We start from the raw sequence: 13,634 nt of genomic DNA, 5'->3' as shown, positions 1-13,634 counted from the left end.
TCATGTTAAAAATAAGTCTAAATCTAGGTTCAGTCATTTTCTGTTCTGATCCATGTGAACAGAAATCCAGCGCTTAAACACCGGACTCCTTATATCGTCAGAAACAGCCACAAGTATTTTGTTGTATCTATGGTAGGCCTTCGTTTTATCCGTACTAAAAGCAACAACGTGCATGTAATACATATTTATTTTAGGTATACCTAATATACTAGACGGCGAAAATGAAAGAAGCTTCTCTTACCTATTTTATTTTAATAATTAGTTAACGTAGCAACTAATTCCTTGGTGACAATAATTCGGAACGCCATCGATAAACACTCTAAACAAGTGAGGATTCCTAGATCTAAATTCACTTTGAAGCCGTGGATGACTCCTGGTCTGTTCCGTTGTATTCGGCACCGCGACAGGTTACATGCAAAAGCAAAACGATTTCCGAATGATGCAGTCCTTCAAATTTCTTATATCAGATATAAAAATTTCTGCAACGATCTCTTAAAAAAACTTAAGGAACAACATGAAAAACATGAACTCTCGACAAACTCCACCAATACAAAAAAGCTCTGGCAAACCGTTAAAAACATATGCAACATGAATAAGTCCCACGCACTCATCTTCACGTCAAACCCTGAGGAATCTTTAAGTGATTGTAACAAATTCTTTTCATCTGTGGGACAAAATTTAGCTGAACAAATAATCACACAAATAGGGGAAAGCGAGGAAAGTCTTGCCAATAAAGTTCAACCACTCAATGCTACAAATTTATATTTCTTTATGCAGCCTACCGACTTTAGAGAAATTGAATTCATTATTATGCAGCTAAAAGACCACAGCGCACCAGGCTTAGACGGGATTAGTAATAAACTCCTAAAATATATAAGGTATATCATCAGTGAGCCACTTACTCATATCTAAAATCTTAGCCTTAGCTCAGGCTACTTCCCTGATTAATGGAAGACAGCTTCCGTTACCCCAATTCACAAAGCCGGAGCAAAAGACATTCCCGGAAACTACAGGCCCATATCCCTCCTTAGTGCTTTTTCCGAAATTCTAGAAAAGCTCGTAAATTCCAGACTCGTTAAATACTTGGAAAACTTCGGTCTCCTCTGATAGACAATTCGGTTTTAGACGGAATCGATCCACGGAAGACGCCACTTCCCTTCTAGTCAACCTTGTTTCTTCTTACTTAGACAACAATTTAAAATACATCGGCGTGTTCCTAGATCTTGCTTCGGCATTCGATTCGATATCAATTCCGATTCTACTCCGGAAACTGCAAAACGTTGGTATACGTGGCGTCCCGCTGTCATGGTTTGAAAGCTATCTGTCTGGAAGAAGTCAGCAAGTTAAAATAGACTCACACAAAAGTCCAGAGGAGCCTATTAAGTTCGGCGTTCCACAAGGCAGCATTCTCGGTCCCACCCTTTTCACAATTTATATCAACGATATTTTAAAACTCCATATTCCAAATTCTGAAGTAATATGTTATGCTGATGACTACTTTTCAATGACAAGGACTGGGAAAGAGTCATCGCTACAGCAGAGCACGGCATGAAAATTGCAGCGCATTGGTTTCGTACCAATCTCCTAACTCTAAACAGTGATAAAACCAAATTCATATGCTTCCATAAAACTGCCTTATGGAAACCATCTTTTGACCCAAAAATAAAAATTCACCTATGTAATGATTCTTCCACTAACCTTTGTAATTGTGATCATATCCAATGCACAGACGTTATTAAGTACCTGGGCTTATTAGTTGATGAAAAACTAGATTTTAAACATCATATTCATAATCTCGCTGATAAAGTTAGGAAATCCATCTTCATTTTCAAAAAGCTCCGCAATTCAGCCTTCAAGCCTTTGCTAAAAATGGTCTATACTGCGCTATGCCAACCAGTGATCAGTTACTGCATTACAGTGTGGGGTGGAGCAACTAAGACCACGATGCTGGAACTCGAAAGAGCCCAACGCTCCGTGTTAAAAGTAATGTTTAAGAAGCCCTTTCGATTTCCAACATCAGATCTCTATGCTTACAAAACGCATATTTAATCTACCGGTACCTAAAGTATCATCTGCTTTTGCTAAACGTTTTGGGGACTACATAAAGGCAGCATCCTATAACGCTATTCTGAAGCTTTGTGACTTAAGGAACAGCACTGTAAACGAGGCCAAAAATACTACTTTTAAATTACTTCAATCACTGAATTACACAGAGACAGAAGCTATTATACAGTGTCACCTAACCCTAGTTTATTTAAGTTTTTAGTTTTAAGTATTACATTTAAATTTTAAATTTATTTTATATGATAAAGTATGACTTGCATACGAAATAAAATTCTGTTGTACAAATGTAACTGGTTCCCGCGATACGAGTACAGGTGCAACCTAGTGCGGGGGCCCCTGGTAACTATGTTTTGTAAATCTGTTTGTGAAATAAACTATTCTATTCTATTCTATTCTATTCTATTACCTAAGAGTTTGATTTGCAAACCAATTCACATCATAAAACTCGTTATCAACGGCGAAAAAAGATAGTTATGAAAATGGGCACCGACATTTTACATAAATAATTTCAGTCATTCTTGTAGACCTTGAGCAGGTAGGTGCATTAGTAGTAATCGGATGCTGTTAGATCTCTCTAATCGAATTATACCTAATAACTAAGCCGTGGATTATCCTATACTTACCTACTAAGTTAATAATATGTCGCTTGAGAAGTAGAAAAGTAGTATTTATTTTTATATTGTCAACATTAAAAATAATACACGGAAAGTACGAAAGGAATATTATTGATATTAAAGATTGTATCAAGGCTCATACAAATCAATGTGTAGGCTATAAAATGACATTCGAGTTGCCGGGCCACCGGCCACCGTACAAGGAGTGTCCCAGTAAGGAAAGTGGTCCCATTGTGCAGCATGCATCCCCGGTTGTTCACCTATGAGAAAAACATGAGATCTCAAACTGGTTTATATTCGTGTCTGATTGCTCTCACTTTTCTTTATACGAGAAGAGTCTGATACCTATGACTACTGACACAGTTCTGCAGAATATTAGTGACAATTTCATATAGCAATAAAAACAGACCACCTTGTACTTATTTGATAACTCCTTCAAAGGAGCCCATTTGTGGGAGTCGGGAATCAATTAGACATGCCGCAGCCATTTGGATTTTATTAACTTGTTAAGGTGCAGTAAGGGTCAGCCAGCAGTTTTTGATAAATCGAAGCGCTTCTTTAGATCATAACACGGTTGCCAAAAAATATGAATAACAATCCAATAACAATTATTTAGTAACTTCATCGATTCAATAGAAAAAAAATCAAGAACATAGGTCTAAAACGCACCATAAAAATATGTAACAATAATTCAAAACAGGTAAAAACCTGAATATTTCTTCTAAAATGCGCATCGACTTCTTATTTTTTGGTTATTACTTGTTAAAATTATTAAGATCAAATAGAGACGATGGTATAGCTCATTATTAGTAAAGGCTCAACAGTGGCTCGTGCCGCCCATTGCACGCCTCACACGATTGCCTCAGTTAAATTATATGCATAATGCAGGTAGCGGCGCGGTGTACGCACGTGCGTTAGTCTGAGGGCGCCGAACATACGTCACCCTCAAATTAACAAAAGAAGCTCGACTATGACATCTCCAGTCACATGGGCTTTTATTCCGGCAAAGACACCGAATGCGAAACAATAGCTTGTTAGCCTTTTGTCGTGCGGTGAGTTCGAGACAGGGTGACGTGACGTCCTCCGTATTGTCTGCGTAAGTACCTAATCAGAGAAGCTTTAATCGGGAGTCGACAGGGTTAAGAGTTAAGCGCGTCAAAGTTAACACCTCTGCAGCCTATCAAATCAACCATAATGGCTAGTACCCCGAATATTATTACCTACAAAGAATTAAAAAAAACTTGAAAAGGGAGCCAAATATACAATTATTATATTATATTTCACACATGCTAAATTGCGTACCGAGGGTCTTCAATTTGCACTTTGGTCCCCTTTGTTTACAAACATAGAACATGAGTAAACCAGTAACAGCGAGAATCACCTCGGCAACTCGCCAATAGAGGGCGCTTAGTTTAAAAATAGAAGTGTCACCGTACAGCCGTTATTAGCGCGGCTAGGATTAATTTATAGCCGTCGCGGCGGTAGGCATTTCCGATCTACCGTTTGTATACGCAGCTGTTTTGAACTCCTTTTCCTATATGCCTCCAAGCGTATTTTATAGTAGATACCAAATGTTACTAGTAGAAGTATAGATGAAATCGCAGGGATTGTTCATTTTTAGCTGTTGTCAAAAATCGCTTTTTCGCTTTCCAATCACATTCGTTGTTCATGCAACATTTGGCTGTACATTATTACTTACTTTTGTGTTGTTTTAATTTTTACTTTTAACAAAAAAATACCGAATATTTAAATGCCAAAATGTTATATTATATATTATACCAGTAGTATAATTTTATGTATATCTATATATATAAACGTAAAAGTCCTGACTGACTGACTCACTTAAATCAACGCCCAGCCCATACCGTTGGACCTAGAGAGCTGAATTTTTCACAATACATAGCTTTTATGACGTTAGTATCCACTAAGAAGGGGTATTTCAAAATTAATCCCCTAAGGTGGTGAAAAAGGGGTTGTCAGTTTGTATGGAGATCATAAATTTTTTTGAGTGCGGGACTTGAAACTTTGTATAAAGGCGTATTATTAAAATACTAGAAAAGTGATTTCAGCGTGTTTAAAAATTCATCCCCTAAAGTGGTTAAAAAGGGGTTGAAATTTTGTCGTGGTCCTAATTTTATTTTAAGCTAGGTACTTGAAACTTCATAGAAATATATATAATGAAAGAGATAAAAACTTATTTCAGCATTATTGAAAATTCATCCCCCAAGGTGGTAAAAATGGGGTTGAAAGTTTGTATGGAGATCAAATATTTTTTTTGAGTGCAAGAATTGAATCTTTGTATAAAGGCATATATTATTAGAATACAAGAAAAGTAATTTAAGCGTTTTTAATTATTCATCCCCTAAAAGGATTATAAAGGGGTTCAAAGTGAATCTATTACAAATGCTTTGAAACTTCTTAGAAAGGCATTGTATAAGATTCCAAAAAAGTTATTTCAACGTTCTTAAAAATCCAACCCCTAAAGGGCTTAAAAGGGGGATGTAAGTTTATATGTGGTACAAATTTTCTTTTAACTTGAAACTTGGTAAAAAGGGCATTATATTAAAATAGACGAAAATTGATTACTTACACCGTTTTTGAAAAGTTTGTATTAATAGTTTCGGAAGCGATTTTTTTTTAAATAGTGGACTTGTAAATCTTCTAAGAGCGTCGAGAGGGATTATATCGGGAACAATTTTTTTCAGTTAGGGTCTTGAAACTTCGTAGTTTGTCAAAGACAAATTTAATGCGTTGTATAATAAAATTATTAACAAATGATTAACCGTCCCTACTGATATCTTTTGCTGCATAATGTTCTATATTATGCTCATGTAGAATATATAACCACCAACATACAAATCCACGCGTACGAAGTCGCGGGCAACAGTTAGGATTATTATAATTAAGTGATCGCAGCAAATGTCGGATAAGCCACACGAGTACCATGGTTACAAAATTTACTATGATAGTACCGCTCTATAATATTATATCCTCTTTGCGAGTACATACAAACCGATTTATTTGAAGAGGTTTCTATGACAGACTAGATTTCTCCCGGATCCCATTGATGGCAATAGGACCAATTGTGAAGAAGGTATATGTAATATAAGGTATAGGTAAGGAAGGTATAGGTAATATGTAAGGTACCTACCTCTTCATAATAAATTCATTATCCAAATCAGCCCAGCCGTCTTTGACAAATCGGAAAAGATACATAAAATAACAAAGATCCCCACTAATTGAGCACCTCCTCCAATTCATATTTTATAAGGTGTTCACTTATGCATCAATTTTCTTAGTTAAAAGGCAAGCTTCGATTACATTTATTTATCGTATGGCATAAGAATTTCGCCCTTCCCAGGTACTTACGCGACTGCTTCTTCTGATAGGATCTTAAAATCGTCTACATTGCCTGTGTATCTAGTAAGAGGGCATATCCAGAATGATGTGGTTGATGGTCTGTTCATTTGTACTTGTGGTGGCCGCAGTTGCCAACTCCTGTTCTTAGGCGGTTAAGAGCGGACCACACCCAGCCGGTTCCTTGAAGCCTGCTTGGGGTACACGCAGGGGTAGAGCACAGAAAGTGTTGGCTTGGTCTCTGAGGGCTACCCATTCTGCGGTCTATGCCTCCTCCAGGGTACAGGTGGTCAGGGAATTTCCCATCAGTAATGCAGGGAGGTTCCGGGATTTAAGACGTTTTCTTCCGCAGCCCTCGAGGTCTTGGTGGATTGGTAGAGGTTAAGACTATAGTGCGCGTTGAAGACATTACATAATATGTAGTTACAAGAACCTATAGTTTCTCTCTCTCTCTCTTCCTAGCTATCTATCCCACATGGCTTTGCTGCTTAACCTTCTCCACTTCGCCCTGTCCGCGACATCTCCCTCGGATAACTTGCACTCACTCATGTCCTTTAGCACTACATCCTTCCATCTTGCTCTGGGTCTGCCCCTGGATCTTGTTCGACCTGGGATGAAAAGTTATAGTGCCAGATTTCCTACGTAGTCAAAAGGGCTTCTTTTTATTTACAAGAACCTACAGTTAATATGAAAAATAGAAAATAAAATGATAATAATATGATAATAGGTAATAATAAAAAAAAACCTAATATAAATTATTTAAAGTTTTTTGGTTGAAGAAATGTCACTTTTGACACTGACAGATCGGTATCATACTGCTGTGACTTCTACATATATGCATTGTTCAAATCGGGCCGTGAGTAATGTAGGAAGATTGTGAAGAGACCACGTCAAAAACATATCTTACACATATGGGAAACAGTTTTTATCATGAATGTAGGTACCGTACCTATAGAAATTAAGTTTCAGGTAAAAAATGAATTACGTATTAAGTGGGTTCTGCTGCATTTAAATGCAATGGATACACTTTCGTCCGGACACGTCACGAGCTCGGCAATGCCTCAGCCGCTCCTTATTATAAACGCGTTAATACAAATTACGCGGAACAGGTTTATTTTAGCACGCCTGCTTCAGATGAACTAAACTTCATTGTAGCAATTTTGCTCTTTCGCAAATATAATGGACCTTAAAAACAGTTGGCTATAAGCAATTGGAACTTTGTCAATTTATACTTGACGTTAGCTGACAAAGCAAGCGTTGATGCGACAAAGAAGATACCTAACTACCTAAGTAGGGTAGATAGTGTACCTACCTATCTTAACCAAACTACCGAAATTTGTTAACTTGTTAGTCAAAAAGTTTAAGTTTTGCAGCAATATCCGGATGTCTGCTTATAATTTGGTATTGGTACCTATATCAGTCTTTATAGTTTTATTGTTAGGTTACAGGAGAATCAGGAGATCTGTAAACAGGTAGTAGCACCGAAAGTCGTTAGAATTCGCCACATAGGTAACAATATGCACGCATCTTCAGAAATATATAATTCAAATATAGCCTCCCACTCAAGCTGGATTTCGCCCTGGATTCTCCACAATTGACCATCTCCACACAGTTAACCAGATCATCGAGAAATATACGGAATTTAAGCTCCCTTTATACTTAGCATTTGTCGATTATACTAAAGCTTTTGATAGCATCACCCACTCCTCCATAATAACCGCACTACACAACCAAAACATCGAACAGACCTATATTAATTTAATCAAAATCATATATAAGAACAGCACAGCAGACATTAAACTCCAATCTTCCGGACCAACGTTTCGGGTACAGCGAGGTGTCAAGCAAGGGGACCCGCTATCTCCAAAACTTTTTACGAGCACGCTCGAAGAAGTTTTCAGAAGCCTGGCGGTTTCTTGGGAGGAGAATGGAATAGTCGTCGGTAACAGGGGGTTGTCAAACGTTCGTTTTGCCGACGACATAGATCTTTTTACCTCCTCTGCCACAGAACTTCAGCAAATGCTCCAAGATCTGAGCAACGCAAGCCTTCAAGTTGGACTTCAAATGAATCGTGCAAAGACTCAGGTGATGACTAATAGCACGAAACGTACGGTCGAAGTTGACGGGCAGATTATACATTATGTCAACGAGTATATATATTTGGGCCAGTTAGTCTCTTTCAGTGACAGGCAAGACAAGGAAGATGAGTGCCGTGTTCAAAACGCCTGGAAGAGCTACTGGTCCATGAAGGAGCTAATGAAGGGGGACCTTCCAATGTCACTAAAGCGTAAACTCGTTGACATGTGTATTCTGCCTGTCCTAACCCTACGGTGCCCAAACATGGTCGCTCACCGAGAGTCAGAAGTCCAAATTGAAGGTTTGCCAAAGAGCAATGGAGCGCAGCATTCTAGGTGTCACAAGGATGGATCGCATCCGAAACACTACACTGCGCTCCAGAACAGGCATAGCTGACGTAGGGGAGAAGACCGTTAGGCTGAAGTGGGACTGGGCAGGTCACGTCTGCCGCATGCATCCGGATAGGTGGGCTAGTATAGCCACCAAGTGGATGCCGCAAAACAAGCGCGGACGTGGCAGGCCCAGGCGGAGATGGCGGGACGACTTAGACACCTTCACTAATAACTGGCCGGAAACAGCTCAACAACGGGAGTCATGGAAATCAAAGGGAGAGAGGCCTTTGCCCAGCAGTGGGACACTACAGGTTATTAAAAAAAAATAAAAAAAATAATGTAGTTTTTAATAAGAGCCCATCAACGTTCTCACTAGCGCCACTGCTAAATAATAAAAGGGGGCCTCTGCGTACTGTATTTTGTATTTAAGTACCGTTTGAATACATCAAACTAAAAACTGTAATAGATGTCATATATTAAAGTAAAACTATATAACTAACTATACTATCAAACTAGTTCTTATGTTGCTGGAGTCGTCAAAACGGCCGCTTTAACTTCGGACGCATAGATTGACGAATTCAGCAACGTAAAAACTATTATAATGATTTCAAAATGCAAAATACAGTACGTAGCGGCCCCCTTTTTAAATCTATTGTTAAATTTAAATAATCACAACTATTTAGGAGTGGCGCTAGTGAGCACGTTGATGGGATCTTATTATTTTCCGTGCAAGAAGTGTCCCCATTCCCCATAGTTTCGTCATCCCACCTATCCTATACCGAATTAAATCCCAACTTTGAAGAGTTGATTGATCTTTATTCTAGGAAATACTCTTCACTTTCTAATAATAAGCAAAGATAGATCTCGTTGGTCATAAGTGCTACGCCATCTGTACTGTTTGACAAGAAACTGCATCCGAGCCAACAGTGAATACTAACTGTTAGTTCGACTACTCGCCGCTAGATGGCGTTAAAATAACAACAATGAACACAGAACGAGTGCAAACATATTCCTTTGAAAAAAAAAAGCGAATTTAAATTATGATTTTATTTCTAGAAACCTACCTGTTAGCAGCTAGTGTTGACATGTCGATGTTGTTTCCACAGCCTGTTAAAATATCATCACAACTGCTGCCACCTTTGATGCGTTGAACAGAACTCAGGGACACATCTTCGCTTGAGTTTTTCACCACGTTTGTAGCATTGCTGCTAGATGGCGCTGCTCTTTGCTTCGACGATTGTTTGTGCCGACTTAACGCAAAAAACAAAGCTAATACAGCTTTTAGTTTTGCGTCACGGATGTCTACAGCTGTCACTTGCTCTAAACCTTGGACATTTTGGGCGTGAAGAAAGTCCAAGCAGCATTGCACGTTTTCCAACTGTAACAAAAGATAAAGAGAAATCAATAAAAAAAAATTAGGCACCCCTGCCTCTTTGGTAGGGGTATATATCTACATATTAAACGTTTAAGTTAAAAAAAACTACTATTAGTGAAATGTTAGGATTGTCCCACTGTTGAATTTTATTTTATAATTATGTCATAAGCTTTGCAGACTCTATTTACATAGATAAGAAGTTAAATTTATCCTGTTCACCCAGAATAAAAAAATCATGCAGATGTAACATAAAAAATAGTGGGAAATGTCAAGAAAGTATTTTTTAAATGCGTGTCTGTAAACTGTATACACACATGCAGGAGGGGCTTTAGCTAAGTTTTTATATTACCTACATAACCAGTTCAACCCTTTTAATACCTAGTACTAATATTATAAATACTAAATAATCGTGTATTACATCTTCACGTTTAAAGCGTTGAACCGATTTACGTATTTATGTAGATGAAATTTAACATGGAGGTAGTTAAGAGGTTCTCATGTGTCAACCCCCAGGGAAGTTCACCAGTGATCGTAAGGGGTTCGCGACAAACGACAATTGTCAATTGTGTTGTATCTGGTTACGGATAACACCTATAACCAGTTTTATAAAGCCGGAGTGGTATATTTTTGGTCATGTGGTTCGCGGTCACATGGGAAATTGATTAGGGATAGGTACAGTCAGCAATACTATTCCTGTACCTTTTCTCTGCAGCTGACTGTACCTAGGGTATAAAAATTCGAGATAACCTGGTCTAGGGAAAGAGTGGAAAGACAAAGCTAGGTTATACTTCTTATCACGGAAATCATCATTCTACGTAAATAGTATTACATAATGATGGCACTGTTCGATGGTGTACCTAGCAGATAACCGCACCTAATTGGGCGTTACATTTTGGACATATTCCTTTATGTATACAAAAACACGAACTTCCTCTCCTCCTAATCTCACAGGTATAGGTACATATTATACTTACTATCTATGCCGTCTCCGTTTCTACGTGTGTAAAACAAAAAGGGTACCAAATGGCTGATGTTGGTTCAAGTAGTTTATGGCATGGAATAAAGGTTAACTAAAAGTGGCGTTGTGTTGTGAAATCCTGCCACCAACCATTGCGTAAGGCGGTTATTAAGAATAAGGTAAGCTAGTAGGTACATACCTACTGAGATACATACGATAGTTGTTCTTTTATCTACCACGGGCATGCGATTTAAAGCGGTATCTATCTATTTTAACACTCTCAGAAACTTTATAATAGATGGCGTTGCGCTTAAACTTCTATACCCGCCTTAAAGGCGCTACCAACAATAACAATGTAAAGGCACGAAACTTTGTATACAGATTATCAGTCTTTATTGCTTGACTCTGCCATTAATAATTATACAGCCCATATTTGCCTTGCTACATAGACTCATTAATGGATTTGGAAAATGGCTCATGGATTTGATAAACATTTCTAGTAAAATCTGGTGCTTGGGAGCTTACTCAGTAACCATGCCATTAAGTACTAAGAAAAGTTGGTGGTAAAGGAACTTAACGAACCCACGAGCTTGATTGCTAGCCAAAAACGAGGTTGCGTGGATGCGAGAGAGTCGGAAGTAGAACCAGTGACCTTGGTACTGGTATCAGGAGTCGCTCCTACAAGGCTCGTCGTCCGCGCAAGCACTGTCGCAAGAGACCTTGCGCACACCAGAGACCGAGTTTCTGGACAAATCAGAAAACTCTAACAGGACAATCCATAAAAATACATTACAGAAATATATTAAAAAACGCCTATGGCAGACGGCCAGACACCAAAACGACCCCTTAATGTTTCGTGAACCAAGTTTGGTACAGAACACTAAAATAAACACCAGATTCTCGAGGGAGGTGGCAAATTTTTTGAAATAATATCATAAAAAGAAAACAAACTTGCCCTTCAAAAAGTTGCCGAATTTGAGAAGTTTTACGACCAGATGATTCGTTCCTTCTCATGTTAAAATGAACGCATGAAATATTAAATTTCATGTGAAGTTCACCTTTTCTTTTCTTTTCTTTTTTTTTGTGTTTAGCCTAAGCGTAACATAATAACAATAAAAATTATGTTTCCTAATTATTCTGTTAAGAATTGCCACCCGACAAAACTTGCCGTTTAATGCAAATATCGGCACGAGCTATGCAATTTGCATCGACATACCATTCTCCGGGATTCGACCCGAGTTAACATTACACGGATAAGTGTAATTAATTCATGCGATCCTTATCCGTAGGACTTAAGGAGCCGACACAAGAGTCAGGTTCGACCCGTTATTAGGGCTTAGGTCATGGCGCACGGCTCGATGTGTGTCGAGGCCTCGTCCTGCAACTGCAACGCGCAGCGAAACTTCGAAAGGAATAGTTACATGAAATGACATCTACATAATATAAACCCAAAATGTTCAAATCAAGTAGGTATATTATTAAATTGTTATAAATATATAAATGAGCTATATAAAGAATAGAGAGTTAAAATGGTACTACCAATCGCGTAGCCTGTTCTTTACACCTACTACGATTTTATTATACGAAGTATTTTTTTCTAAACGTTTTATGACTTGTTACGGACATTTAGATTGCGATAACAAAGGGATGGACTGTCAATGGCAACGGTCACGCACAAGACACAGTAAACAGAATAGAATCGGTAATGCGTGAAATATGTGAATAAAATAAGTAATTCTTAATAAGCTGTTCTTCAAGTATTTTACGTTTCCGACGTGATATGTCCGCGATCTTATAAATGCTCAAGAATTGCCTTGTTATCTTAATAAATATTATATCATATAGTGAATTAAATATATCAATCAAATTTTAAACCATAAAATTCATTCTTTTGATTACCGACCTTTTATCCCATCAAAACACAAGATAAAAGTCATAGCCTACATTTAACTAAGCATTTTCTGCTTGAATAACAAGATATAACAAAAAATCCCAGATATAACAAAATCTGCATAACCTTTATCGATAAATAATCGATTTGCAAAACCGAAGTGATTCCATACCGTGAACAACGTTTTGTACGTAATACTAAAAATCTTAATCGGGCGGAGTAGTGTGACTTGCCGCGTATTTTTGCATGGCATGACTTTTTAGATAAAGTTGATTTCTATAGTGGTCCGCAATTTTTTTTTTTCAATACTGTTGCTTTGGCGTATGCTGTGGACATTGTGTTATTTTGAGTTATTACTAAGGTATTGTACCTTGATAATACATTTTCAGATAAAGGTCCTTTAATACATCTTGAAGCTTTCAGAGGTAACAATAACGACAACTAAGTGCAAATAATTTCAAAGCAAGTACATATGTAACCGTAGAAAATAATATTTTGGCGTCGAGTAGACAAATAGTTTCATGGTTACTTAAATACCTATTTTAAGAATTACCTAAGGTATGTGGTAATTTACCTAATGACGTAATTTATTTTTTGTTTAGTTTATTTTTTGTTTGTCCTTATTGGGAGAGAAAATTATGGTAATTTATTTTGTATTTTTTAGTATGTAATGTGTGACGATCATGATAAGAAGATAAGCATAATTTTGACATTGATGCAAATTTATAGTGTAATTTTTATCCTGAAATAAATAAATCTAAAATCTAATCTAAATTTAACATCAGTTGGCAGAATATCAAATAGTACTTTAAAATACTTAAATAATATTAATAAGGCTCACAAAAAATCACATTTTAACATAGGATCATTTTCCACTCCCACTGTGCACCATACCAAGTAAAAATTGGAATTTGAAACATCTATACCTACCTAGCATTCCTATTGATTCCCTAATTCATACGAGTAA

The 13,634-nt window shown here is 37.5% G+C and overlaps 1 protein-coding gene across 5 annotated transcripts in view; it reads right to left on the bottom strand.

Annotated features, from left to right (window-relative positions):
* The window catches only part of LOC134753937 (protein sickie), a 292,384-nt gene that overhangs the window by 137,808 nt on the left and 140,942 nt on the right, over nucleotides 1-13,634 (bottom strand). For all 5 annotated transcript variants that reach the window (XM_063689921.1, XM_063689917.1, XM_063689918.1 and 2 more), the window contains exon 3: nucleotides 9,508-9,821. In XM_063689921.1, the coding sequence (XP_063545991.1) occupies nucleotides 9,508-9,821 (314 nt within the window). The remainder of the gene's footprint in view (nucleotides 1-9,507; nucleotides 9,822-13,634) is intronic.

The sequence above is a fragment of the Cydia strobilella genome, chromosome Z (genome assembly GCF_947568885.1).
Source record: "Cydia strobilella chromosome Z, ilCydStro3.1, whole genome shotgun sequence".
NCBI classification, from domain to species: domain Eukaryota; kingdom Metazoa; phylum Arthropoda; class Insecta; order Lepidoptera; family Tortricidae; genus Cydia; species Cydia strobilella.
The sequence above is the reverse complement of the archived record's forward strand: the minus strand, read 5'-3'. Positions and strand labels throughout refer to the sequence as shown.